At 40.0% G+C, this 27,554-nt stretch overlaps 2 protein-coding genes across 3 annotated transcripts in view; both read left to right on the top strand.

Annotated features, from left to right (window-relative positions):
* The window catches only part of DCTN4 (dynactin subunit 4), a 28,492-nt gene extending 13,870 nt beyond the window's left edge, over positions 1-14,622 (top strand). Inside the window, exons 6-13 of the mRNA XM_081135731.1 lie at positions 232-305; positions 542-654; positions 1,070-1,179; positions 3,280-3,353; positions 6,407-6,461; positions 7,470-7,577; positions 9,366-9,463; positions 12,023-14,622. Of these exons, the coding sequence (XP_080991857.1) occupies positions 232-305; positions 542-654; positions 1,070-1,179; positions 3,280-3,353; positions 6,407-6,461; positions 7,470-7,577; positions 9,366-9,463; positions 12,023-12,236 (846 nt within the window). The 3' untranslated portion in view covers positions 12,237-14,622. The remainder of the gene's footprint in view (positions 1-231; positions 306-541; positions 655-1,069; positions 1,180-3,279; positions 3,354-6,406; positions 6,462-7,469; positions 7,578-9,365; positions 9,464-12,022) is intronic.
* Positions 14,623-17,011: 2,389 nt separating this feature from the next.
* RBM22 (RNA binding motif protein 22) lies at positions 17,012-26,518 on the top strand. 2 transcript variants are annotated; one of them, XM_081134686.1, is made up of 11 exons: positions 17,012-17,176; positions 17,623-17,676; positions 18,849-18,952; positions 19,418-19,550; positions 20,565-20,665; positions 20,770-20,942; positions 21,776-21,976; positions 22,915-23,079; positions 23,746-23,834; positions 24,041-24,172; positions 25,439-26,518. In XM_081134686.1, exons 4-11 carry the CDS (start codon positions 19,466-19,468, stop codon positions 25,567-25,569), a joined length of 1,077 nt encoding a protein of 358 aa, XP_080990812.1. In that variant the 5' UTR covers positions 17,012-17,176; positions 17,623-17,676; positions 18,849-18,952; positions 19,418-19,465; the 3' UTR covers positions 25,570-26,518. The 2 variants fall into 2 exon arrangements, with proteins under 2 accessions (XP_080990812.1, XP_080990811.1); XM_081134685.1 differs by lacking the exon at positions 18,849-18,952 and adding an exon at positions 18,757-18,786.
* Positions 26,519-27,554: the final 1,036 nt, after the last annotated feature.

Below are 27,554 nucleotides of genomic sequence, written 5' to 3'. Positions count from 1 at the left end.
GTAGTGTCAGTTTTCATGTTTGGTGCTTTTATTAGTATTTTAAGAATAATATGATGTGGGGCAACAAATTTCTCTTTTTAAAAGAAGCTTTCAAATTTGTTTTGGTTTCGTTTGCTTGTTTCTTGCTTATTTCCCTGAGCTTCTCATGCTATCCCACCCAAAATTCTTTCTTTTGATAAATCGAATATTTAAAGGTGGAATTTCTAATAGGAATTTCTGAACTCTGTTTAGGACAAATATGGCCTTGGAACCAGGCTTCAGCGACCACGAGCTGGTGCAACCATCAGTACCCTTGCTGGACTTTCGTAAGTTTGGACATTAAGTGCCTTTGAGGAAAAAAAGCAGGTATCAAAATGAATATTGAAGGGATGTGATTTTTAAATAAACAAATAACTGACATTTGCTGATGATGAAGAAGATTCTCATACTTAGAAGAGACCTAAGCAGAAGAATACTCTATAAGAGAGGACTACTTCAGTTTTTGATGTCACAGACTGAAGGTAATCATGTGGACCCTTGAGAAATTACTTTTTCTCTTTAGCCTTAAAGAAGGAGAGGACCAGAAAGAGATAAAGATTGAGCCAGCTCAAGCTGTAGATGAAGTGGAACCTCTACCTGAAGACTATTATACAAGACCAGTCAACTTAACAGAGGGTAATTTTATACATGATTCTACTTTGTTTATATTTTACAACTGATTCCGCTTTTGTTACTCTAATGCCTATGATTTGAGATTTTTTATAACGTAGTTGTTAGAAAAATGAATCATGTAAAAAAGTAGATGTAATAGAAGTAAGCATTTGAAGAACTTTAACCTTTAAAAGACAGCATTATACAAACTCCATATATTTTCCAGGATCAACTGTACAAATAATGGTTTCTTTCCTTTTGCCTGTAAAAAAAGAACGTATATGCTTAGGTTTCTGAGTATTTAAAATGCCCAATTTCTATATGGTAGTTTTTTGAAGAACACTCTTCACAAAAGCAGTGTTGTTTTATGTAATTACTTCATGTAAGTCTGATATTGAGCAAGTCACTAACTAAGCCTGGTTTCTGCCTTTCATGCTAGTAACCACTCTCCAGCAGCGCCTCTTACAGCCTGACTTCCAACCAATCTGTGCTTCTCAGCTCTATCCTCGCCACAAACATCTCCTGATCAAACGGTCCCTGCGCTGCCGGGTAAGTATTGTGTTCTTTGGAGTTGCCATTTGTACCAGGGAAAAGCAGAATTAAAGTAAACAGAATTGGTGTCTGGCCAATAACAAAATCTCTGGAATGTAGTAAGTATAGAGAATGTCTAGGTGCCCAGGCACTATTTTAAATGCTTTCAACATAAACTCAATCCTCACAACTGTTCAAGGTAGGTCCTGTTGTTACCCCTGTTTCACAGATGTGGAAACTGAGGTATCTGAAGGTTAAGTTCATAGTACTAACCCCTAAAAGAATAATAAAAGACTATATAGCTATTAGTTTAATAGAGAGGAAACAAAGAGGACTAATAAAAAATAATTTAAGGTAAAGCAAGAAAGAAGAAAGATTAGCAAAACCCAGGCTCTGGGAATCTATAGAAGAAAGAACAGAGTTTTTTCAATAAATAAATTGTAAAAGAAAAAAAGCAAAACGGAAAGGAGACCTTTTAGATCAGTCCTATCCAACAGAACGTCCTGTGATGATGAAAATATTCTGTATCACACAGTCCAACATGGTTGCCACTAGTCACATGTGACTACTGAGCACTTAAAATATGATAGTGCAACTGAGGAACTGAATCTTTCATCTTAGTTCATTTAAGTAACCACATGTAAAAAGTGGCTACTGTTACAAATAACACAGCTCAAGAGCTAGAAGAGACTTAAGAGGCATATCAAACACAGTGTGTAGGCTTTATCTAATTCCTGATTTGGACAAAACAGAAAAACAGAAGGGGCCCAGAAAAGAAGGAAGGAAGGGAAAGAAGGAGGAAGGAAAGAAAATTTATGAAGCCTTTGGGGAACTTTAAACACTTTTTTTTTAATTCTATGAAAAGAATTGTTTAGGTTTTAGGGATAATAATAGTATTGTTACTTTTTTTTTAATCCCCACCCAAGGAGATTTTTATTGATTTTAGAGGGTAGGGGGAGAGAAAGAAAGAGAAACATCACTGTGAGAGAGACACATCAATTGGTTGCCTTCTGCACATGCCCTTACCGGGGCTGGGGATCGAACCTGCAACTCAGGTACGTGCCCTTGACCAGGAATTGAACCTGAGACCCTCTAACCACTGAACCACTCTGGCCAGGGCCCCACTGATCCACTTTTAAGAAATTATTCTACATATGTATTTACATGTGGAATTATTTGTGGTAGCAAAATCATGGAAACATCCATCAATTTGGGTCTGGTTAAGTAAGTAATAGGAATCATTAGACTAGAATACAGAGGCACCTCTGTGTATGCTGGTATGGAATTCCAAGATAGATTAAGTGGGGGGAAAAATCAAAGGACAGAAGAATGGTCCTTTTTGTGTTATTGTGAAAAAGAAAGTTGATTTGTGCATATGCGTTTATGTGCATGGGTTATCTGTGAGAAAACATGAGAAACCGGTTGGCTCTGGAGAGGAACAAGGGGACAGGTAGTGGGTATCTTTACATTGTACCTTTTTTGTACTGTTAAAAAGATTTTTTTAACCAGGGGGCACGTAGTACCCATTCAAGAAATAAGTAGATAATTGTTACTGTATTTTAAAGCATGAGTTCTGGAATTGTACTACTTGGATTTAAATCCCAGCTTCAATTCTTACTGGCTCTGTGAAGTTGCACAGATTACATATTCTTCCTGTGCCCCATTTTCGTCATCTGTGAAATGGGGACAATAATACACCTACCTCATAAGATGATGTGTTGTTTAAATTTTCTTAAACCAAGAATGTATACCTTCTAGGCTAGTAGAGAGGAAATTTTAAAAAAGGACTGAATAATATAAAAGAAAACAAGAAAAAAGATCAACAAAGTCTACATTGTTCAGCACACATAGCAAGTGTATTAGTTTTATTATTTCAGTAGTTTTGAAACACTGCAAAGGTATAATAATATTTGAGAGTGTGGTTGCTTATATCCAGAAGTTCAAAACATCTTTTGTCTATTTTGGTTATCTGTAGCGTACACTATTTCAAAACATGAGGTCTTGCAGCAAAATAAAACAAAACTCTAGTAAATGCTGTCCTTCTGAACTTAGCTCCCTGAATCAGCGGAGCGTGTTCTTGTTTTCCTCTGATAAATATTATATATTTTTTCTTTTTAGAAATGTGAACATAATTTGAGCAAGCCAGAATTTAATCCAACATCTATCAAATTTAAAATCCAGCTGGTTGCTGTGTGAGTATTTTGGGATTGGTGTTTTTGTGTGTGTTTTGTTTTCCCCCCATTGTAACATGTGCTTACTGTTGGCTTAAAAAAGAAAAGAAAAACTACATTAAAATAATCTTGCTGTTCTGCTGTTGTTTATGTTTTGAATTATATACCATGAAGTTTAAGGCAAATCTATAGATAGAATCCAGGGTGTGTTTGTATCAGTGACACAGTGATAGTGTGGTCTGGGGCAATGTGGTAGGTTGGTTATTGGCTGGAGAGGCACTCGTCATTCATTACAAATTATAAAGTACCAAAGTTTGGAAATTATCTTTGAAAAATTAAAGTTAAAAATAATAAAGTATAGCATACTGAAGAATATTCCTGTAACAGTGTTCATTTTATTTAACTCTGTTCTAATAGCCCTTCACTGAATGGGATAAAAGTGGTTAAGTTAGTGTTGACTCACTGGAACTTGTCAGTAGAAGGGAATTTTTGTGTATGAAAATCACCCATCAAACAAAAATATTTTGAAAAATAAGGAAAATATTGTGTTGACTTTAGGGTGAAAGAGTCTGTCCTAAGTAAGGCAGGAAGCTCAGAAGCCACTAAGTAAAATAGACAGCTTTGACCTTAGCAAAAACAACAACAAAGTCCTGAGACAGTAGAACAGAAAAGAATATTTGCCATTCCTTGACAAATAAAAGTTAAATCCCTGGAATGCAGAATTCCTCACAAATTGGAATAGATTTGAACAGGCAGCTCACAGAAGAGGAATTCCAAATGGCCAGAAGTACTATGTGGAATGATGCTGAGACTTGTTAGGAAAGTTTTAAAAAATAAACAGCATCTGGTGCCTCTGAGAATGTGGGTAAACATTTGCATACACTGATGGCAGGCTTGTGATTTGCTAGTCTTTTTGGAGAATGGTCTGGAATATCAAGACAAAATTACATAGATCTTTTAACCTAGCAGTACCATCTCAGGAATCTATTCTGTAGAAACAAAAGTTCCCACATCTCAAGGTACGTTTATAAGGATGAATATTGCAACATTTTAATGACAAGAGCTGGAAACAGTTTCAATGTCAAGCTGATCAACATTAAAGAAATAGTTGATTAAATTGAGATATGCTAGTGCTGTAGAATATTATGCAGCAATTAAAAAGTCACTGGCTGTCAAAAGGTTAGAAGTGCTGGTGAGGTAAGAGGAAGGAACTAAAAGGGCCTCATATGGGGTCTGTTATTTTACTCTGCAGGGGTGGACAAAAGTAGGTTTACAGTTGTGAGTACATGAAACAGTTTATTCTTGTATTATTTATTAATTATTGTATTATTTTCCATATGAATAACCCTAAACCTACTTTTGCCCACCCGTGTATTTGTCTAAATTTATTTCCCTCATCTCTGAAATGGGAATACCAGTCTGTCTGTCTCTCCGGGTTATGAGTGGAGTCAATTGAGCTATTATTATGTTTGCAAATGTGTTATAACTGTAAATCACCATAAAATATATTCTGTTTTCCTAACTATTATTTAATACATTACTGGTTAGCAAGGAAGAAAACTATAAAAATGGTACATGTGAAGTCTGGTGCAAACGCCTTTCTTAATTAAGAATTACACACATTACAGAAGCCCTGAATGGCAGGATGTGCCATTGAGCAAAAATGCTTTTTTTCTGACATCATGGCAGTATTTACCCGGGAATCTAAATACATGTGCTCGGGCCACACATCAGACCTACAAAAACCTTGATAACAGGGCCCTTGAATTTGTATTAAGTTACTTAGGTAATCCTGATGACCAGCATGAAAACTATCTAGTCTGAAGTTAAAATACCTTATTCTATTTTAAGATTCACTTCCTCCTACTCCTACCCCCCCTTTTAGTGTCTCTGTAATAGATTTTGTCTTACGTTAATATATGCACAATTAATAGCATTTATGAGTGCTTTGTTCCAAGTGCTTTTATATATATTATTTACTATATTCTCCACAATAACCTCAAGATATAGTTACTATTATTGTCTTCTTTTTATTTTTTATTTTTTGTTAATCCTCCCTTGAGGATATTTTTTCCATTGCTTTTCAGAGAGAGTGGAAGGGAAGGGAGGGAGAGGGGGAGAGAGAAACATCGATTTGGGAGAGATACATTAACTGATTGCTGCCCGAGTGCACCCCGAACAGGGGGGGGGGAAGCAAACCCACAACCCAGGTACGTGCCCTTGATCTGGAATCAAACTTGCGACCCTTTGATGAGTGGGCTGATGCTCTAACTACTGAGCCACACAGGCCAGGGCGACCTTGTCCTCATTTTAAAATTGAGAAAACCAAAGCACAAAGAGGTAAATATCTTGCCCTGGTCTTTTCAGAGAAATATCTTGGTATCTAAATACTGAACTGGAATTTGAACCTGGACAGTTTTCAGTCCAGAACAAACACTTACGAATACAATTCTGTGGTCTTATTTAGAAAGGCAGCATAACATAGTGGGTAAGAGCAAGGACCTGGAGCCAGACTGCTTGGGTTTGAATCCTGGCCACTTACCAGCAAGGCACTTCTCTTCCCCAGCCTGGTTTCTTCATCTTTATAATGGGGGTAAAATAATGCTTACATCATGCAGTTGTATGAACATGAGTTCATATTTGAAAAGTGCTTAAAACATTGCCTGGCACATAGCAAGTACTATATAAAAGTATGTGGTAGTTAGTGTTTTTACACTCCTTCAATGTGTTATTAAATTTCTCTTGGGTCTTATAATTAGCTTTTAGATTTATAGAAATGAATTAAAATCTCAAAAAAATAGCTAATAAGTATAAAAGGCAGATATCTTCCATGATGCCCACACACCTATAGGCTCTAAACCAGAAGTATACTATACGTAAGATTTCAGAAAGAACTCATTATCAGTTTGGTTTAATGTCTTAAGTTTTTACTGTGGTGATGATACAATTCTCAAATTCTTTTTATTTGACGTGTTCTAATTAACATGAAGAAATCTTTGCTGTACTAACTAAAAGAAAATAAAACTTTTATGAGGCTCCAGTGACTAGTAATACATTTTTTTACTTATGCACAGCAATTATATACCGGAAGTGAGAATCATGTCAATTCCCAACCTTCGCTACATGAAGGTTAGTACTTTGCTTTATTAACAGGAAAAGAAAGAATTCATTGATTGAAGAGGTGTATGTGTGTGTGTGTGGCAGTGTATATTTGGCATGCATGCAGTGAGCAAGGGATAAAAAAAGAAGAAAGTTTGGGATAATAAAGGGATTGAGATTTTTAAATTTCTTTAAGCTGGGATTCTTGACAATAGCATCTCTGAATGCATGCAGAAGGAGCAGTGTGCACATACAGAGAGGTGGAATCGTGAGTGGCGAAAAGAAAGATGTTGAACTCCACAGGCATCTTTAGCTCTTCTCCATCATCTCGTGTGTGCATATGTAGCAGATAACAGGAATCATGTAGATTTCTTCTTTACCACAGCTGCTCTGCTTTGAGGTCCTTATGTGCCCCCCCCCACCACCCTTTAATGAATTGAAGAATCTTCTGCAGCACCTCTTTAGTTCTTTCCTCTCATGGTGCCCATAAAGACATTTATGAAGTCCCAATTCATTTTGACTTTGATTTTTTTTGCTATTCTCGAGAGAGTACAAATCAAGGGCAAATTATGGTTTAAGAATTCTTAGAAGTCTTTTACAGTCTGATGTGCCATTTTATCTATGTTATTACATCTGACTAGCCTGTGGCTCCCATGTTTTATTTTGAGGGCTTCTTTTTAGTCCTTAAGTGAAGGACTGGGTGGAGCAAGAGTTGTAAACTTTAAATAATCACTTAGATTATATACATTCCTTAGAATTTCTGGATCTGTAGTAACTGGCCCTTTCCATTGGATCTGTCCCATTTCCTCAGTGAAAATAGCAACTCTAGAGAGAATATGGCCTAACACATAAATAATAGAGTAGGAATGAGTGAGCAATTGGAGAATGTAGTTATGGAGAGGTATGGGTGGATGTTATTGCTCAGTAACTGGGGAAGGTGGGTGATGATTTTGTGAAATATTTGGTACAGCAGCTAGGAAAGTGGACCTAGGTGACAATAGTGGATCATGTCTGAGAGATGCTTTTCCTATTTCACAGGAGAGCCAGGTCCTCCTGACTCTTACAAATCCAGTGGAGAACCTCACCCATGTGACACTGCTGGAGTGTGATGAGGGGGACCCTGATAATATCAACAGTACTGCTAAGGTAGGAGCATTTTGTCTTATCCTGACTGACCCTGACTTTTCCTGGAGTGACCTCATTTGACCTGGCTTAAAGGACTCTATACCGTCTCTATTTCCACATCCATGCAGTTTTGATTCTACCTCCTAAGGTTTTACTTTACTGTGTTTATCTGCAAACACACTGCCACTGCCCTATTTGAAGGACTCATCGTTTCTTACCTGAACTGTGACAGTAACTTCCTAACTGATCTCACTGTTTTTAGTCCAACCCCACATCCATTCTAGTCCATCTTCTGTCTTGCCACCAGGATGATCTTTCTAAAATCTAACTTTGATCATGACATGCTGATTATTTGCTGTTTCTCTGACTTTGGGATGAAATTCAGATGCCTTGACATAGCAGAAGAGCTCCTTAATGTCCTCACTTCTGTCTGTTTTTCCAGATGATCTTCCCCCGGATCCCCAAATCTGGCATCCTCCAAATCATACATATTAATGGCTGAGGTCCAAGCAGACCCAGTGGGTTGTGAACTTCCATAGTGGAGAATTGCATATGCTATTTGTTTTATCTAGAATGCTTACCTCCTGCCCCCGCTCCCCTGGCACTCATGCCCGCACCTCTCTTTCAGTCTTAACGCGTACTCATTCTTCAAGACTCATAGGAAATCACATGGCCTTTAAAAGCTGGTACACCTCCCCTAGATGCCCTCTGCTTACACAGAGGATACATAGCACTAAGCAAATACTAAAGTAGGTGATTTTGTCTCTGTGTTAGTTGAATGAATGAAATGTGGCCCGTCTTCCTTTTGCTATTGGGTCATTCAGTTAATACTTGGAGAAACTTTGGGTCAAGAACTTTTCTCTAGACCATCTGTTTCTGACTCATCACTCAGCATGGTGTTCATGAACGGAAACTGGTCAAAAGGATGCCTATGTCTTTCAAATAGTAATTAGTAGAGAATCTCTTTATCTTATCCCTTTTTTTATTTCCCTGTTTCATGTATAAAGACTTCCTTCCTTTTAGTCGTGAACGGCTTATTATTTTACTTATTAGCATTACTTCCAAAGAGAAATGACACATATCTGTCCTTGCTCCTTTTTGTAAGAAATAACACTAAGCTGTTCCAGTAAGGATAGCAACAAGTAAGTGCCCGATGCATATGCCCAGCTTGTGGACTTGCTATTTTTTTCTCTTTACACCTCCCCAGCCTCATTTGTTCCATGATTAGAAATGTAGTTGACATTGTTATCTGTCAGCCTCTGACACAGTGAAGTCGAAACCTAGTTAAACATGAGGATAAGTCTGAAGAACACTTAACTGTTTTCCATGACCATAAACATCCCCAACGTCCCCATTTCAGGAAATATTATGCTGCAACCAATGTTTCTCCTTTATGCTTTTCTTTTTTTAAAAAAAAGATCAACTGTTCCATATATACCACAAAGCTTGAAGACTAATATAGTGATTGCCTGTGTATCTTCATCCCCTTAAGAAATAAAACATTAGTCACAATTAAAGCCCCTGCGTCCTTCCCACTTGAATTTCCCAGTGCAGCTGCAAAGAAGTAAGCACTTGCTTGACTTTATCATTGTCTTAAATTTCTTTGTCCTTATATTTTTACTGGAAATGTCTGTGTTTTTAAACAGCGTTTTTAAAGTTTATATTAGTGATATAATGCTGTATGTTTCTTGAGTCTTGCTAATTATTTATGAATGTCTACATCAGTGTAATACTTTGCTGTAGTCCGTTGAATGAGTGTCCTACAACTCTCTGATTCCTTCTGAAAAAGGCCTCTCTGTTGCTCTGCAGGTGGTGGTGCCTCCTAAAGAGCTTGTGTTAGCTGGCAAGGATGCAGCAGCTGAGTATGACGAGTTGGCAGAACCCCAGGACTTTCAGGACGATCCTGAGTGAGTGAGCTTTTTGTGACCCCCACACCACATTGGCTGATGCAGGAGGCCCACTTATCAATCCTAATTTTTTTATCTGGATTTTTAAAAATAAGTTGCTCTTCTTATAAAAATAATTACTATGGACATTTGGGAAATATATATAAAACCATAAAGAAGAAAACAGAATACAACCTAACCACCAGAGATAAGCATTGTTAACATTCCGGTGTTTGTCCTGTTGTATATTTCTTTCATCATTGGTATCATTTGGTAAGCACATTGTTTTAATCTTTGTTTTTTCACATTAATACATTTTTTCATGTTAATAAAACAATATCAAATGCTTGATTTATAATAGTTGTGGACAGAATACAGCTTGTGAACAGAATATAGTATCCCTATAGATTTATCATTGGATTTGTCCACCCCACCCTCACTTTCTTAGAGTAATTAATAGATTTTATTCTCTCATACCTAGTAACTGAAAAGTAAAAAACCAAACCCTTTCCTGAATGAGGAGTGCATCAGTCATTGTTCAGTATAAAGACAGAAATCATGTCAGTTATTTGAACAGAGAGGATTTGATATAAAGAATTGTTAACTGAGTAACTTCAAAGGCTATAAAGAACTTGAAGTATCCCAGAGCTGGCAATTTTATGAAGCAGCTACCACCTAAGGGCTGAGGGAACACAGGAAAATGGTGAGAATTGTTAAAATTTAGGAGCTTGACGGAGGAGCCCCATGGAGCAGAAATTCAAACCTTTGGGGAAGGTGAGAGAAGGGACACTGCTTGGCAGGTGCTGACATCTCAGGGTGGCAGAAGAGGCATGCATGGTGCAGCCAGCTATGCAAGAGTTGGAAAACTGCCGTTGGCTCCTGCCACTTTCTGGGTGAAGGAGCATTGCTGGAGTGGTGCCCATGGGAACCACACACAAACAGGAAGCTCCCAGGGCGGAGCAAGCCCCTCTCTCTTGCAGGCTCTAGTCTCCCTTTAGAGCCCCCTAAAGAGAACCTGACGGGGAGCCAGCCTACAGAGCAGAATGTGGTTAGCAGAGTCCTGGGTCACAAAGCAAGATGTAGAAAGTGAGCTTAGAGCTGAGAAGCATGTATATAGCTTAACACACTGGCACAGGGAACATTTAAGGCTTTGTAGCAGAATGATCAGAAGTTCCCTCAGCAAGGTTTGGAAAAAATCGAGAACACAGGATGGGTTGGGAGAGTAAAGTGGGAGCACAGGTGAGACTAACACAGTGGTTACCAAAAAGGTTCTCTTGAGAAAGCACCCGGTGGGTGGTTTATTTCATTTTGTTCTGTAGAGTCCCGGGCTCCACCTCAGAGATTCCCTGCAGCAGGTTTAGGGGAGGCGCCAGAAGTCTGAATTTCTTTTTAAACTTTCCAGATGGCTGTGGTTGCCTGGGAAATTAAGGATAGGAAAACAGACTTTTTCCTTTTTACTATTTTTAACTGCATTTTAAAAAATGAATCTGATAACAAATCAAAGGTTTAGTTAACTACAATACACAATGCGTGCTCTGTAATCTTAAGCTTCATGTGAGTCCTTAAATTACATTCATGATGTACAGAAATTCAAGGCCAACTTCTTGAAAGATCATCTGAGATATGAAATTCCAGTCGGATTAATTATATGACAGATTGACAAAACTGAATTAATTATATTTCACATTACTATACTTTATAGGACTTTTAGATACCTGGAAATTAATGTTATGCAGTACTGCTTAAGTATGTAAATGTTTGATTCCAGCAACTTTTCTGAGAGTAACTGTCATTTGGACAGTATATCAAGTTCTGTTTATTTCATTACTTTTTGAAGCTATGTTATTAAGGCAAACACTTCAGTGCATGTCAGAGAGAACTGAAATGGAAACCTCAACTAAAGAGATATTTTTTCTATTCTAAAAGTTCCTAATTTATAGAGATTATTTACAAAAACACTGATTTATGGTATTCCAGAAATTCCTTTAGCTCTGAGCTATGATCTGTCTTTGTCCTATAGAAATATTACCACATGTGCACAAAGGTGAATGTAAAGGGATTTTCCCAGCACCCTTGTTTATGGCAGGAACGTTGGCAGCCACCTCAGTGTATCCAGCTATGGTAAATGCAGAATGGAATACTAGGCAGCCACTAAGGAGAATGGAGAAGATCTGTATGCACCAATATGGAAAGGCGTGATAAACAGAATGTGGTAAACAGAGCAAGTTGAGAAAAGCAAGTTGCAGATAGTGTGTACCTTTTGTGTTGGTTAAAAAAACAGAAAAGTGGAAACAGGAAAATATCTGGTAGGTTAAGAACCAAAGTGTTTGCAGTTTTTCTTTTGTGCTGAAGGGGAAAATAAGAGGAAATACTTTTACTTTTTCCCATTTGAATTTGTTTGACTATATCTTTTGTAACATTTAAAAAAGGAGATTATTTTGCTGAAGAAACTCTTCATTGCTGATAAACGGGTGGTGGTTATATCTTGTCATCAGATTTCCTGTTGGGGCATAAAACGACTGTACATCTTAGTGGCTTGGCTGACTTGTGACCTAATACTGTGCTTATTTCCTTCCATAGCATTATAGCCTTCAGAAAGGCCAACAAAGTGGGTATTTTCATCAAAGTGACCCCACAACGTGAGGAGGGCCAGGTGACCGTGTGCTTTAAGATGAAGCATGATTTTAAAAACCTGGCAGCACCCATCCGCCCCATCGAAGAAAGTGACCAGGGCACAGAAGTCATCTGGCTCACTCAGCATGTGGAACTCAGCTTGGGCCCACTTCTTCCTTAAAAGGTTTCACTGGTGGGCAGATCCCAAAGGACAGTGTCACCACAAACCTGTGTTAAAATGTGGAAGCCGCTGCTTCATTAGGCCTTGTTTATAATGATGTACCCATGCACTACTGAATCCTGTTCCCAGGAGGGTGGGGCATAGGCAAGGCATTAGGAACACAGGGCAACTGTTGTTCCTCTTGCTTTCACTTCTGTTAACACCAGTACGTCTGTGTCTCCCTCACTGAACCCTGCACGTTGAATAACAACAGCATAGTTTCATCCCAAGAAAGCGGATGGCTGTTCCTTGGCGTGGCATTAGATTTGCCGCTTAGAAACACTGACATATATCTTCTGATCTGATCTCACACAGGATCATAATCTCACAGATGAAGCTTAAAATGACAACTGAAAGATAGACCTATTAGCCACGATCTGGCCTTGGTCTCAGTGTCAACTGCTTTCTGCGTCCGTTAGATATAATCAGCAATCTAAACGTATCCCTTGACTTGCCATCGTGCCGTAGATTTCCATTTGACAGGAAAATAGAATTTTCACATTGTCTTTAATTTTGCGATGATTGAAAACTCTTAAGGCACTTTGATATGCTCTCTTCTGAGTGAATACAGGATACTTATTGGTTGCTCTTAAAAATGTTTTCCCAGCAGAATATGGAATTTTTTTTTTTTTTTTAGAAGAATTTGGGAAGCAGGCATTTACATGTCATGTCAAGGGGGTGGCAAATTCCATTCACTTCAAATTTTGCCACAATATCCAGGGATGAATACTTCCACATGGAGGCAATCTTTGTATGTCTTACTCTCTACCCCTTCTCTGCTCTGCCTCTTTAACTCAGTAGATTGTTGTGAGTATTTGCAACCTGGAAAGAACCCAAAGAAAACTTGGTAGACAAGGTTACTTCTGGAATGCAGAGAACATTTTAAAGGTTAGATTGTTAGCATGATCTGAACTATTGTTCTTCCATTGATTTGAGGTGGGATTAACAATTATAATCTCTTGAATCCAAAACTGGATATTAAGAAAAAGAACCTTTCCTGAGTATGACTTTTTTCAAATGGTATGTCAAATGAGACTGTTTTGATTGTAAACCATAAAATAGCTCAGCAAGTAGCCCAGAACACTTGCCTAACAGCACACATTCTGTTTTCATTCCATATCCTGGAGTTGGGTTGTTAACCTGAATTTCTGTGATGTTTTCTAAAATGAGACAGCAAAGTAGACCACCATCTGCACCACATTTTCTGTACATGCATTGTTAGCAAGCGGCCAACAGACTTTTGGTGAAAAGAGAAATTTTTCCTGTTTACCATGGTTTTGTTTTCAAGTGAAAGCCTTTAGTTTAAAAGAAAAAAAATAAGATCTATAGTAATCTAGAATATAGACAGGACTTAGTATCTTGTCAGCTCCCTCTGGAAGATAAAAATATTTAGGAAGCCTTTGAAAGACACTAAGTGGTACTCCTGAGGTCAAGCCAGTTTTATGAAACAATATTCCACAGAGTAATATATATGGTGCAGTGTAAGAAAAAACTCATCTCTAATGTTATAACAATAATAAGTAAGATTTAGGCTCCTAAAAGTTGGGGCAGGGATTGTGTAATTACAAATTTGCAAACTATAGAAATAGTTTCATGTGTGACCCCACAGAGCGTCAAATTAATTTTTATTTCACTACCTGCTAGAGCCTACTGTGAAGCCGCTCCATTTGCCGGTGGAGTAAAGGGCATCAAAGTAGACGATAGCTTTCTTAGTTTACACACTTGCATAGACTACACACAGTTGTATGTTGTGCATTTATGGCATGTAGCTGGTATTTGTTTCCAAAGTAATAAGGTTAAAGTAATGGGTCTCGTCACCCCCTGTGACACAGAAACACAAAAACACTTTTGATCATAGAATTTTTTTTTTCTTCAGAAGCCAAATTAACTTGCAGAATAACAGAGTCATTGATTTAATGTTTCCTCAAAATAGTTTGCAGTGCAAGCTGGTATTCTGTGTGTTAGTAGAAATGGTTCAACATCTGTAGCTGGTGAATTCGGTATTTTATTTGTCACTTTTGTATATTAGATTAGATGCAGGATTTTTACTGCATAGTCGGTGTGCACCACTGCAGGCGAATTAGATGTCATTAGCACTAGAAACTACAATTTTGGAAACTTAAGGCAAAGTTAATTTGGATTTGTGATTTGATTAGCCCACCAAAGTTTTATTTTGTTCAAAGTGCTTGTAGGCATATTGAGCTAAATGTCATGCGTATTTGTGAAGAAACATCCTTTTTGGTCCCTTTGGGGAATGAGGGGCACTCCTTGATCTTAATGAATGGCAGGTTCCTGTTTTGCCTTATTGCTTAACTTAATGTAGTGAAATAAAGTGGACAAAGCTTGAGTGTGTTTTGTTTGGTTTCATGAAGACTGGAACAGCACGGCTAGTCAGAAGACAGGTGGAGTTAAGAGTTAGTATGAGAATCAGTGGGGAATGCTCCCTTCCATTTCTTTAAGTGAACTAAGCTAAAACCTCATATCAGGTTGGTTCACTGTAACATATGGATGGATGTTACTTGAGCTCCTTATAAACATATTCAGAACCACTATATAAATGTTACGTTGCTGGTCTCTACCAGCTTCTATCCTGGGTCATTGCTCCCAAAAATATCCTTTCAAATATACAAAATGGCCCAACCCCAACAAGTAGCCACTCATCCACCTTCATCTGTACTCAACTCTTCCTTCCCTCCTTCTACTGGAAATGGTCTTCATTTCTAACCAAAAGCACAAAATAATGCTGGAGGATGTGAAAGCTGTGGTACACTGAAGGCAACCATCGTAACAAAACCCAAACCCAGCTCAGTTCCTGACTAGATTGACCAAACCCCACACAAATAGAAGAGGCTTGTCCATTTTCAAGCATTACTACTTTTTACCCAGTCTCTACTGTTATATAAGCACTGACTGGCAATAAAAAATGAGATACACAAAGAAAAACCAAGCCATTTTTTATCAACAGTCAACAAAACCACATACAGATATGATCCAGATGTAGGGACTAACAAACGGGGACTTAAACTCTGATTAACATGTTGAATCTAGTCGAAAATATGGGTAATATGTGTGAATAGATATCAGCAAAGAAGTAGAAACTATAAGAGACAAATTGAAATAAAAAAATACAGGATCAGAGATGAATATCTTCTATGGGCTCATTAGTAGATTTGTCATAGCTGAAGAAGAATCAGGAAACTTAGAGATGGGTCAATAGATATTATCCAAACTGACACCCCCCCCCAAAGAGTGAACCAACAAAATATTCTAGATCTATGGGACAATATCAAATGGTCTAATGTGTAATTGGAGTTCCAGATGGAGAAGAAAATGGGCAGAAGAATATTTGAACAGATGACATCTAAGAATTTTCAAAATACAAGAAAAGACAAACCACAGATCCAAGAAGCTCAGATAAACCCAAGCACTTTCTCATAGAGGAAAAGATATATATACTATATGATGAAATCTCACCCCTAGGTGTTTACCTATGAATACCTGTGGCCATGCAGCAACCTGTGTATGAATGTTTATAATGGCTTTATTTATATTCATGGAAATCTGGAACAACTCTAATGTCCATCACCTGGCAAATGAATTGTTTTACCCCAGTGTAGCCACACAGTGGCATTCTCAGCAATAAAAAGGAACACATTACCAATAACATAACAATATGAGTGGATCTCAAATACAATATTCTAAGAAAAAGAAGTTAGACCCAAAAGGCTATATAGGATTCCACTTATGACATTCTGGAAAAGGCAAAACCATAGGGACAGAACACAGACCAGTGGTCACCACTGACAGTGTATGTGGGAAGTGGATTGATTGGTGCACAAGGGAATTTTGGGGGTGGAACTATATATTTGTGAATGTGTGTAAAATTTTCTAACTGTAAAAGGACAAGGTAAACTTCTGTACAGAAATTATACTTTAAACCTCATTAAAAAAAAATTAGGTGACAAATGTTTTAGGTGACAAATGATGATTGGATATGTCAAAAATTATTAAAGTGGTACCAGAATGCTTGAAATTAGTAAAATATTGGCAGAGTAGTTACAAGTTGTTCCCAAAACGATATAACAATGCTTATGTTGATCCTTAAGACGTTTTTCATTTTAGAAGTTGGAAAAACAGTACTATTGTCTTTGGATTTGTGGTTTCACCATTTATTAACTATATGACCAAGAGCAAGTTAATCTGTCTGAACCTGTTTCCTTTTCTATAAAACAGGGACAATCATACTAGAGTAGAGGGTAGTGGTTACCAGATAAAAATACATGACATCCAGCTAAATTCGGCTTTCAGATGAGTCATTTTTTAGTATAAATGTCTGAAACATGTTTATACTAAAATATGGTTCGTTGTTTATCTGAAATTCAAACTTAACTAGGCATCCGGTGTTTTTGCTTCTAATTCTGGCAACCCTGCAGCAATTAAGCCACTCGCACGGCAAGACATTCGCCCAGCTTTGGCATAATAGGCTCTCAGTGGGAGCTAACGCTGCCTTAATCCCATCCCCTCATTCATTACTTGTTCCTTTATTCTTTCACTCAATTTTTAAATAAATCAGATGCACTTGTAGCTCTTCATCCCAAGCAGGGACCAACCCAGACCAGTGACACACATCAAGACTGCAAAAGTGAAGCCAAGAAATTCCGAGCCGATGACGTCAAGGCGCACGAGGCCCCGCCCCCAGGGCGCACGTACAAGGCCCCGCCCCCCAAGGGCGCACTAGACGCGCAAATAAGACGTAACAGGCCGGGAAGCAGCTCGGGGGCCTGACGGGATTGTGGCGGTCCTCTCTTCCAACTCGGAAGCGGCCGCTGCCTCCGGGCGCTCTCAAGATGGCGACATCTCTGGGTTCCAACACCTACAACAGGCAGAACTGGGAGGATGCGGTGAGTGTGCCTGCCGGAGGGGGACGGAAAGAGGCGGCGAAGCTGGGCCTCCCGCGGGCGGGCCAGGCCGTGGCTGCGGCGCGGCCCAGGGGGTTCCGGGGAGGAGGCGGCGCCGCGGCCTAGCTCGGCTGGAGCGGGAGGCGGAGGGCGGCCCGCCTGCGGGCGTGGAGGGAGGGGGCTCAGCCAGGGTCCGAGACCAGCCCCCTTTGCATGCCTGTCCCCTCCGCTCTTTTCGTGCCGGTCTCCTCTCCCGCCGCCTGCCGGAAGAGCAGACAGCGCCCCCTCCCGTGGCCGGGCCCGTGCTAGACCTCGGGTTCCTGTCCTGCCTGTCCCCCGCCCTCGCCCCGTGCCCTTCTCCCCGCCAACCTCCCCGTGCCCCACGAGTGTGGCTGAGATGGCAGGGTCCCCGGAACCTACCTCTCAACCAGATTTCCCATTTTCACCAGGACTTCCCCATTCTTTGCCAGACGTGTCTTGGAGAAAACCCATATATCCGAATGGTGAGTGATGGTGTGTGAAACGGGAATTATTCGTATTCCGTAAACGTGGTGGTATTTGCACAACTGTCCTGAAGTGCTTCTCTTAGCCATGCAGAAGTAGTGATGCTCCTCTACTAACCCAAAGTCTATGACAGTTTGCAAAGACTGTCATGCTTATTCTGTCACTTTGAAACTCAGCGACACTCCTGTGATATAGGAGCCATAATGAAAGCTCAGATTTGTTACCTGGGAGAGACACCTATAAACCAGAAGTTGAGTTAATGTCTTTTTACATAGCAAATAATGAGTGGAGCTGGGATTTAAATTCAGATATGCTCCAGGGACCTCAGCAAGTTAGGAAGAGAACCAGGATGCTAGGTTTCCTGACTCCTAATCAAATGCCTTTTGGCCACTGCACCTTGTCTGTCTCTTTTAATGTAAGGTGGCCCCTATTGTCACATAAGGGTAGAATTAGTGACAACATTCAATAATTAGATTATTGATTTCAGAGAGAGGAAGGGAGAGGGAGAGAGAGATAGAAACATCAATGATGAGAGAGAGTCATTGATCTGCTGCCTCCTGCACGACCCCCACCAGGGATCAAGCCCGCAACCTGGGCATGTGCTGCTGAGCCATGCTGCCTGGGCAGGACTATATTCTTGTGGGTGTTGATACATTGATTGTTCAAGATGTCGAATAGCTTATGGGAAGGGAACATTTAATACATGCAAGATATTAGCACAGCCTGTGGTAGTTACCTTCTAACTAAACTTTGTAAAATGGGCTGACCATGGCTACATCCTTCCTGATGCAGGGACTGTGGAAACAGGACGTTTAGGAAGTTTATTTCTTGGGAGAGAACTTGGAAGACAGTAGTGAACCTAAGAGTTGTGGCTCTGTTAAGACGCATACTTACCTGGTATTAGATCCATAAGATTCTTTAGAGGTTATAACTCATAGTAGGTGATTAGGATATATACCCCACTCCCTGCCCTTTGGGATGCCAGGGATCTCCAGACACATTTCTTGGGTTGTATTTGGGGAAGAAGCAGATATCTGGTCTGCTTCAGTTGTTTTCTGGTGTTTTTTTTTCTATTTCAGACCAAAGAAAAGTACGGGAAGGAATGCAAAGTAAGTATGTCTGTTAAAGAGTAATGATTTCGTTTTATTTTCCTTTTTTTCTACCAAATTAGCCTTCAACTTGCTGAGCTTTGAGGTCTTCCAGTAAAAGTCAGTGCTACGCAACTTTCATGTGTCATTTATATACTCACTGGCTGTTAACTGTTTAGTGTGTGAGGTAAGAAAATGAGCCCTTTAATGCAGGGGTTCTTAACCTGGTGTCTGTGGATTTTGAACCCCTTGAGATTATACATGAAGTGTTGATTGATTGTGCACATGAGAATTTTAGCTGAAGAGGAATATCATAGTTGTCATAAGATTCTCAAAGGAGTATATGACACTCCCCACTCCCTCCAAAAAGATTAAGAGTCAGATTATTAATGGTGGTTACCTCTGGGGTGGAGAGGACTTTGACTTTTGAGTATTTTATTTCTGTACTATGTGAGTTTTTTACTACTAGGGCAAGGTGTTGAAAATAAGATTGAAATATCAGATGGCAGTTAGACTAGATGATTGCTAAAGTCTCTTGTATACCCTAGATTCAGGGATCCTTTCTTTGAATCCCCCATTGTTATTAAATCTCTTGCACTGATTGTCTAGGTAAGGACCATTCATACTCTGTGGCTCTTATTTTGTGTTAAAGATCTGTGCTAGGCCATTCACAGTGTTTCGCTGGTGCCCCGGGGTCCGCATGCGTTTCAAGAAGACTGAAGTGTGCCAGACCTGTAGTAAATTGAAGAATGTCTGCCAGACCTGCCTCTTGGATCTAGAGTATGGTATGTTTGCCCTGTCCAGTAGATCTAAAAGTATGTAGGTGCCCTAGACAGCAAACCAGTCTTTTTATCTCCCATGTCTACCCTACCTCTGGTTCTGAGCCCAGCTTGGAATGTCACCTGTGGTCTGCTTTTTGTAGTAAGAGGAGAACCATACTAGGCCATCCTAGAGTCCTCCTAAGCAACAGTAGGAACTTAAGGAGAAGTTGGGAATTAATTAGAGCTGGCCTAAAGCTCCTTCATGTACATCCCTGTAGCCAAGGGGAGGTAAAGGCCTTGTTCCTATGGGTAGGTAATTTCTTTGCCTTAAGCTATTTTTTAGATCCAAAGCTTTTTTCCAAAATCCCTATCAGAAGCTCATAGGCTACTTGTGCTTTAAGTTTTTGTCTCAACTGTATTGTTAGGATTGATATACTGCCACTGTTTCAGAGTAAGTGCTTTTTTTTTCTTAACTGAAAGTGACTTGTTTATGAGGAAATACTTTTTCAACAAGAGTTTTTACTATACAATAAAAGGGAAAAGGAAAATATGAGTTTGTATATGTTAAATTCAGAAAGCTAACCTGCTTCTCAGGGCCTGGTCACATATTATTTATATGTTCGTTAGGAGGTGTTCCAGAGCTAGAATACAATTACCCTTATATGACCATGACTATCCAGACAATCTGTAGGACCAACCTAAAAATTAACCACTTTTTATGTTTATTTTAAATAAATTGTGTTATAATAAAAGCTAGACACATTATTGATTTACAGGTCAAGTTTGACTATACCCAAAGTTTGTTCATCTAAAAGATTTTCTAAAACATTTGTTTCAAAATCATGACAGTTCAGGAATTAGGACAATTTCTTCGAATGATCTGTAGCAATATTTGCCTAATAGTCCTCAAGATATTGAGTGAAAATATAGTAAAGCCTCTGGTACCAAATAAGAAAGTGGAGAAGGAAAGGATGATATGTATATTCAGTAATATTTTAAAATATACCTGAGTGTTTTTCCTTCTTTTCTTTGTACCAGGCCTGCCCATCCAGGTTCGTGACGCAGGGTTGTCTTTTAAGGATGACATGCCAAAATCAGATGTCAACAAGGAGTACTACACACAGAACATGGAGAGGGAGGTATGCTGCCACTTTCTTGATACAGTCCTACATTTCATAAAAGAATCCTAGTGGATTGACAGAGTTTATATCATTTATCTTCTGAATTTGCCATCCTGGTGTAGATTTCTAACTCTGATGGAACACGGCCAGTTGGCATGCTGGGGAAAGCCACATCCACCAGTGACATGCTGCTCAAACTGGCCCGGACCACACCCTACTACAAAAGGAATCGACCCCATATTTGCTCCTTCTGGGTGAAAGGAGAGTGTAAGAGAGGAGAGGAGTGCCCATACAGGTAAGAGCTAAAAAGTGCATTTTCAGTATTTGCTTTCAGATGATTAGTTATCGAAGAATTGGGAGGTGCCAGTTTAAACTATTTCTGCTTTAAAGTCTAAAAGTTTATACAACTAGTGTGGTATATCTCATGTCTTTAGACTGTTAAATATAGAAAAGCTTGATTAAATTGTTTTTATGTATAATGGAGCTTTTACTTATAGCTGAGCCTTGGGAAGCTAAGTCACTCTGCTGTATAGTATAGATGTTGACCCTAAGAGTTTCTGCCTGAAGTGTAAGCCTTCACTGTCATGGTATCACTGGCTTGAATCTCAGTGTATAGTTGAGGTCAAATTAAAGCCAGGAATCTAAGGGTGTGTGAGTATGTTTCAGTCAAAATTGCCAAGCATCTGGGTTAGGAGCTCTTAACTTGGGGTTGATTAACACCACCCCTGCCAAAAAAATTACTCCGTTTTCCAGGGCTGGGTCTATAGCTTTAATCAGACTCAGTGGAATGCAAGACCTCAAATATGTTAAGAGCCATTGACCTAGGGAGGGACAACAGTGTTTTGGTTACCCTTTGTTTTGGGATGGATCATGCCAAAAGCATTTCTCTGTATGGAAACTCTGCCATCCTAGATGGTCATTTAGATGGCTTTTAGGAGGTTGGCAAGTCATTGTAATATAGTAAATCATTTAGTTCTATTTTGATGATTATGTTTTGAGATGACCAAGGTTTTAGTTCAAAAGGCATTTTAGGGTATGTTTTTGGGACTTACATTGCTACTGTTGGGTGATACCTATAAATGTTTTCCACTGTTTCACCTTTATTCATTGTTCTTTCTTGAACCATAGACATGAGAAGCCTACAGATCCAGATGACCCCCTTGCTGATCAGAACATTAAAGACCGATATTATGGAATCAATGACCCTGTGGCAGATAAGCTTTTAAAGCGGGCTTCAACAATGCCTCGTCTGGACCCGCCAGAGGACAAGACTATCACCACACTATATGTTGGTGGTCTGGGTGATACCATTACTGAGACAGATCTAAGGTTTGTGGATACAATTTAAGAGCTCTTTTTGTTTTTAACTGCCCTGGAATAACTTTGCGGGGCAGAAACAGGCAGGCATGATAATCCTTTACAAAGTACATTTTTCTTTAGTCAGTCTGTAGTCAGTAAATATGCCAGCTAGAATTTTTATAAAATTGTTCTTCATGATGCCAGAGTAGTAAGGTCCATCAAGAGTGCTTAGTCCATCTTCCATATGGTAATAATTACATGAGATTCTGTTTGTCCTAATAGCCAATTAGAGTTTTTAGAATAGGGCACACGTCCAAGTATGCTTAATTATGTAGGGGAGGGAAAGCTTTGCAGTTATAAAATTCTTATGGTTTAAATTGTTGGCTTTTTAAAGAGATTGGCATTTGGAAATTTGTATGATTCTTGGCTTGTATTTTGGTGATCTAGATGAGACATCTGGGCAGAGTGGAAATACTTCTTCCAAAGAGAGAAAGTGGAGAAGAAACTCATATAATTTTATAAGCTGCCCTTGGTAGCTGCTTCCACTGCACTCTAAGTGAGCTAGACAGTCCCCAGGAGGTGGCAGACTTTTTCCCTTTCTCTTTTTTACAACCTTAAAAAAATTTTTAAAAACATTCTTGGCTTATGGGGCCACGTGGGCTTTAGTTGGCCAGTCTCTTATCTAGGGTTTAGGATCCCTTAAGGAACTTAGTGGCGCCCCCTTTCCTCCATGGTGAGAACCCTGAGATATTGAATAACCTTTAATTGCTTGTTACTTTTCTTTCCCTCTCAATACGCAGCCTCATAGTAGATAAGGTATTGGGGGAACTACCTGCAGGTAGTTAGGCAGATCACCATGGGGCCATGTACCTTGTGGTGAGTCAGTGGAAGAGTGAATAATCGGCTCTCAGCCTCCTGGAAATGTGTGTGTTGTTAACTCTCGTTTTTCTCTGTCTGTGTCCCTTCAGAAATCATTTCTACCAGTTTGGAGAGATCCGGACGATCACCGTGGTGCAGCGACAGCAGTGTGCTTTCATTCAGTTTGCCACAAGGCAGGCTGCCGAAGTGGCTGCGGAGAAGTCCTTTAATAAGCTGATTGTCAATGGCCGTAGACTCAACGTGAAATGGGGAAGGTGAGAACAGACTATTTTAAAAAGATCTTTTCAAGAAAACTGTTTCATTACCTGGGGCTAGAGAGCTTTTGGTGAATAGGCCAAAAAGAATTTTTCATTGTCTATCCAGCATTCATTCCTGTGGACGTGGGAGCACCCTGCTTTGGACATTAATTTGGGGTTTTGGTATAATAATCTCCTTTGAAGGTTCATGTGTTTTGTGACCAGTCTTATAGGCCAGATATAATGCCACGGCCTGAAAGGTAGATTTGAGAGTTGAGTTTACAAATGAGTTAGACTCAGATTCTGTCCCCTAGGGGCTGACTGTCCAGTGGGGAAGAATAGCTAATTTACGTTTGAAAGGGATAAAACACCCTGAAGGTTTAAGGGGAACATGTTTCCAACTTGGAACCAGGGAGAAGATGGCTAATAGCAGCAGGGGCCCTTATGGGGTGCTTCCTGGGTGCTAAACAGGCATAGGTTGCCTCTTGTCCTTACAACAGTTCTAGCAGGGCTTGAACCAGGTCTTTCTGGCTTCAAAGCCTTTGCTCTTATCCACTCTGCACGGTGGCATTTAAGGGGAAGGAGTGCTTGCTGACGAGGCAAGGAGTGAAGGAGCCTCATCTGACTAGGGAGCAGGAGAAGGTGTGAGAGAAGGGGCGCAGTGCTGACGTGTGTGTCTCTCAGGTCCCAAGCAGCTCGAGGAAAAGAAAAAGAGAAGGACGGGACCACGGAGTCTGGCATCAAGCTGGAGCCCGTTCCAGGCCTGCCAGGAGGTGAGTGCAGGCTTCCCGCCTGCCCAGGAGCTTGCTGGCTTCAGATGCTCGGGCTGCTTTGATGTGCCTTCGGTGCTGGAAGAGACCCAGGTCTCTGGCTCCAGAAACAGCCGTCTCCCTGCAGGAGCTCCCCGAATTAAAAGCGGTGGAAACAACATTGCACACTTGGCTTCCCCTCTAACAGGTGGCTGTTTTCTCTTCTCCAGCTCTTCCTCCTCCTCCTGCAGCAGAAGAAGAAGCCTCTGCCAACTACTTCAACCTACCCCCCAGTGGCCCTCCAGCTGTGGTGAACATCGCCCTGCCGCCCCCCCCTGGAATTGCTCCACCCCCACCCCCAGGTAACTTCCACCTTCCTTGTAAATACGTCTGATTTAGCCCAGAAAAATCCTTTTGAAAGCCCTGTCTTTATACCTCACCATCATGTCTAATAGTCTAAATCCTTTGAGTTTGCCTCATGGAATTCTCAAGTAAATCTGATTTGTTAGGATTTTTGATATTTTATTGTTTTCTTGGCCTGCGAGGAGGGGAAAGTAGCCATTTTTCTAAAGATCTGAGTATATGTAAAATCAGGATGGAATTTCTTGGATTATCATGACCTATCACCAGTTTGTTCCCTGTGCTGATGTAATTGTGATGCCCTAGAGCACCATTGCTTAAAGTGTAGGCTGTGGGCTTTCGTCATTTCACAGTGTCATTACCTGTCTGCAACAAGATAAGGAGCTTGTGCCAGGGTGTAAATGTATTAAGAAAGTCTTGTTACAAAAAATCATCAGATTAGCTAAGAAGTGTGCTTGGTTGTGTAATTAGTTACATTTAGCTCATGGTTGTTACCAGGACTGGCACTTTCTATAGTGCTGCTCTAGAAAATGTCAGTGACAGTGTGAACAGTGTAAGTCACAGGTGGCCAGTGCTTCTGTGGCGGAGTTCCCATACTCTCTGAAGAAAGTTCTGGCTTCCGAACGCCCTCCATTCTAGTATTAGTCATTGACGTTAATGATGAGACAGGGTCTTCCATCATTTGATTCCATCATATCAGGGTCAGCTTGATTTACCCCTCACCTCCCAAATACTGATGGGATCCTGCTGGGCAGGATTGGCATGTTTGATACCTAGCAGGGGCTCAGATGACATACGAGCAGATAACTTGAGTCCTGTGGAGTTTCTTTCTTTTTTTTTTTAAATATATCGTTACTGATTTCAGAAAGAGGACGGGAGACGGAGAGATAGATAGAAACATCAATGATGAGTCATTGATCGGTTGCCTCCCGCATGCCCCCCCCCCCCACTGGGTATCGAGCCTGGAAACCCAGTCATGTGCCCTGACCGGGAATCGAACCGAGCTCTCCTGGATCCTAGGTGGATGCTCAATGGCTGAGCCACGCCCGGCTGGGCAGTTTTCTTTTAACCTGGACCAAGAGGAATGGATTCTCAAATCAAGGAAGTAATACAGGGAGACACTCCTAAGCAAGTGCTGTGAACTGACATTTTCTAAAGATCCTTGTCATTTGGTTTCTGTGCAAGTGGTGTTGACTTTAAAAAGATTCAGAGGTTTCAAAGGCTGTCGGAGGCACTGCAAGCCTAACAGATTTGTCTCCCATCTGCAGGTTTTGGGCCACATATGTTCCATGCAATGGGACCACCTCCTCCCTTCATGAGGGCACCAGGACCGATCCACTATCCTTCCCAGGACCCTCAGAGAATGGGGGCTCATGCTGGGAAGCACAGCAGCCCCTAGCACATCATCACCATTCTGGGGCTCTAAAGAAGACAGGGCGCTTAAAAATCCCAGTAAATGGATCTTGGAATAAATATATTTTTCCTTCCTTTGTAGTTTCCATGGTAGCTGAATGTGTTCAGATGTGGGCAGAGAACGATAGCCATGCTTTGATTGATGGACCTCAAGCTGCCATTACACATCTGGTTACTATAACATTACTAATAAAACTTAATGCTTGTTCCCTTTCTATGAGGAGCAAGCAAAGGGGTGAATTGGAATGTCCAATGGAGTTACCTTCCAATTATATGTTCATTTTGTATTATTTTTTGGGAGGGGTGGGAAATTAACCTGCAGTAAAAACCTTTTGACCATTTTTATGTCCATTGGGTATTTTCCTTTTTATCATCTAAAAAAAGATTACTAGTACTAATCATTGTAGTGGCATGAGTGTGATTTACACTTCTCAAGTCACACCCTCAGAAAGACAAGTGGAGCCCAGCAGCCAGCACAGCCCAGGTCTCTCACCTCTACTTTCCTCATTGATCACTAAAGGAATCTGGCTGATAGTTTTACTTCTCTACGCTACCAAAAAAGACACGAATAAAAGTTACTTTGTATTCCTATCTGATGGAAACCAGTGTCACAAAGCTGTATCATTGAAGAAACCTGGTGTCTGGGATGAAATTATTTTAAAGAACTTCCTGTAAAACACTTTAACAGACTGTGAAACGAAAAGCATTGGAATGTGTTTGAATGGAAGACTTGCGACGTACAGCTGGAACTTTGATCTTCAGCGTTCGCCTTCGTGTCTCATTTTCATTCCCCGCTTCTGGGCAGGGAACTCTGTTTGGTCTTAGAATGTTTGGATATAACTGAATTGTAGATGGTAAAAATAATTTGATGTTGTGTTGTGTTTTTTGTTTTTTAAGAAATTAAAACGGGTCAATTTTCCAAATGTCATAGACTTATTTCTAGATTTCTATTTTCTTTGTCCTTTGGTGGATGAACTTGAGGTCAGTGGACAAACAAGATATATATGAATGTAAATTTTTTCATTAGACTTGATTTTTACCTCTGTCCACTTCATGATGGTAAAAAGGCCCACAGCCGGCAGGAGGTTGGTAAATGGTAACTTCAAAATACCATTCTCATGTACAAGTTGTTTTAAAAGGAAATGCAAAGTTTATAAACCCCCTTTTCCTGAAGCCAATTCCATGTCACTTTTATCTAAAATAGTATCTATGGGATGGACATGCCCTATATGACAAACACCCTTTTGTAGCGTCACTAGAGAATTTGTTTTCCTTAGAGGATTTTGTCTTGCCTTTTTTTCCCTTTAATACTTAAAAATTAGAAACACTTCAAAAATGTGATTTTTTCCCTAGTAATATAGGATACTTGCAAGTATTTGACACTATTTTGGGTAGGGTTTGAGGGTTTTTTGTTTGTTATTGAGCATGTGAAAGAATTTTAGCCAATTCGTGAATGTGAGTCATGTAGTGTTAATAATTGCGGAGTTTGATAATAGCTATCCATATACGCGTACGTGAATGTGTGACTCTCCAATTGTATACTGCCTTTTTGAGATGGAAGAGATTCTAAATTTTGTGCACTGTCTGGCTCTGGATATATACATATTTTGAAAAGCATAAGCTAGTATAAATTGAAGTATAGAGTAGATGCTCAGTCAGTCTTTCTTAAGTAAATCAGAATTATAAGCAGTTAGATTTTGGCAAAAACTCAGGTGCTCACCAAACTCCATGTCCTCTTCTAGGGGACACAGCTGGGGGTACAAATGGTGAAAAGAAACCTTTGCTATTCCCAGAGCTGGTCTATAAAAACATCTTACGCAACCCTATGAGCTTCCCCCCATCTGCTGGCCAAGTGCACAGGAGGGTCTCCGGAAGGTGGCAGTCACACAGCAGAAGGAATGTAGACTTCTCTATCACTGCCTTGGGAGCATTGTGATACGAGGAATTTTGTTATAATACGCCATTGAGACC

This window comes from Miniopterus schreibersii (genome assembly GCF_964146895.1).
Source record: "Miniopterus schreibersii genome assembly, chromosome: 4".
NCBI classification, from domain to species: Eukaryota; Metazoa; Chordata; class Mammalia; order Chiroptera; family Miniopteridae; genus Miniopterus; species Miniopterus schreibersii.
This window is presented reverse-complemented; position numbering and strand designations above follow the sequence as displayed.

What these genes read in the sequence shown, in the direction of transcription:
- RBM22 (XM_081134685.1), top strand. Translation starts at nt 17,123, where the DNA reads ATGGCGACATCTCTGGGTTCCAACACCTACAACAGGCAGAACTGGGAG. An exon ending in CCTCTTGGATCTAGAGTATG is followed by an intron (nt 19,551 to 20,564) that starts GTATGTTTGCCC and finishes TCTTTGTACCAG; the next exon opens with GCCTGCCCATCCAGGTTCGT. An exon ending in TGCTCCACCCCCACCCCCAG is followed by an intron (nt 24,173 to 25,438) that starts GTAACTTCCACC and finishes TCCCATCTGCAG; the next exon opens with GTTTTGGGCCACATATGTTC.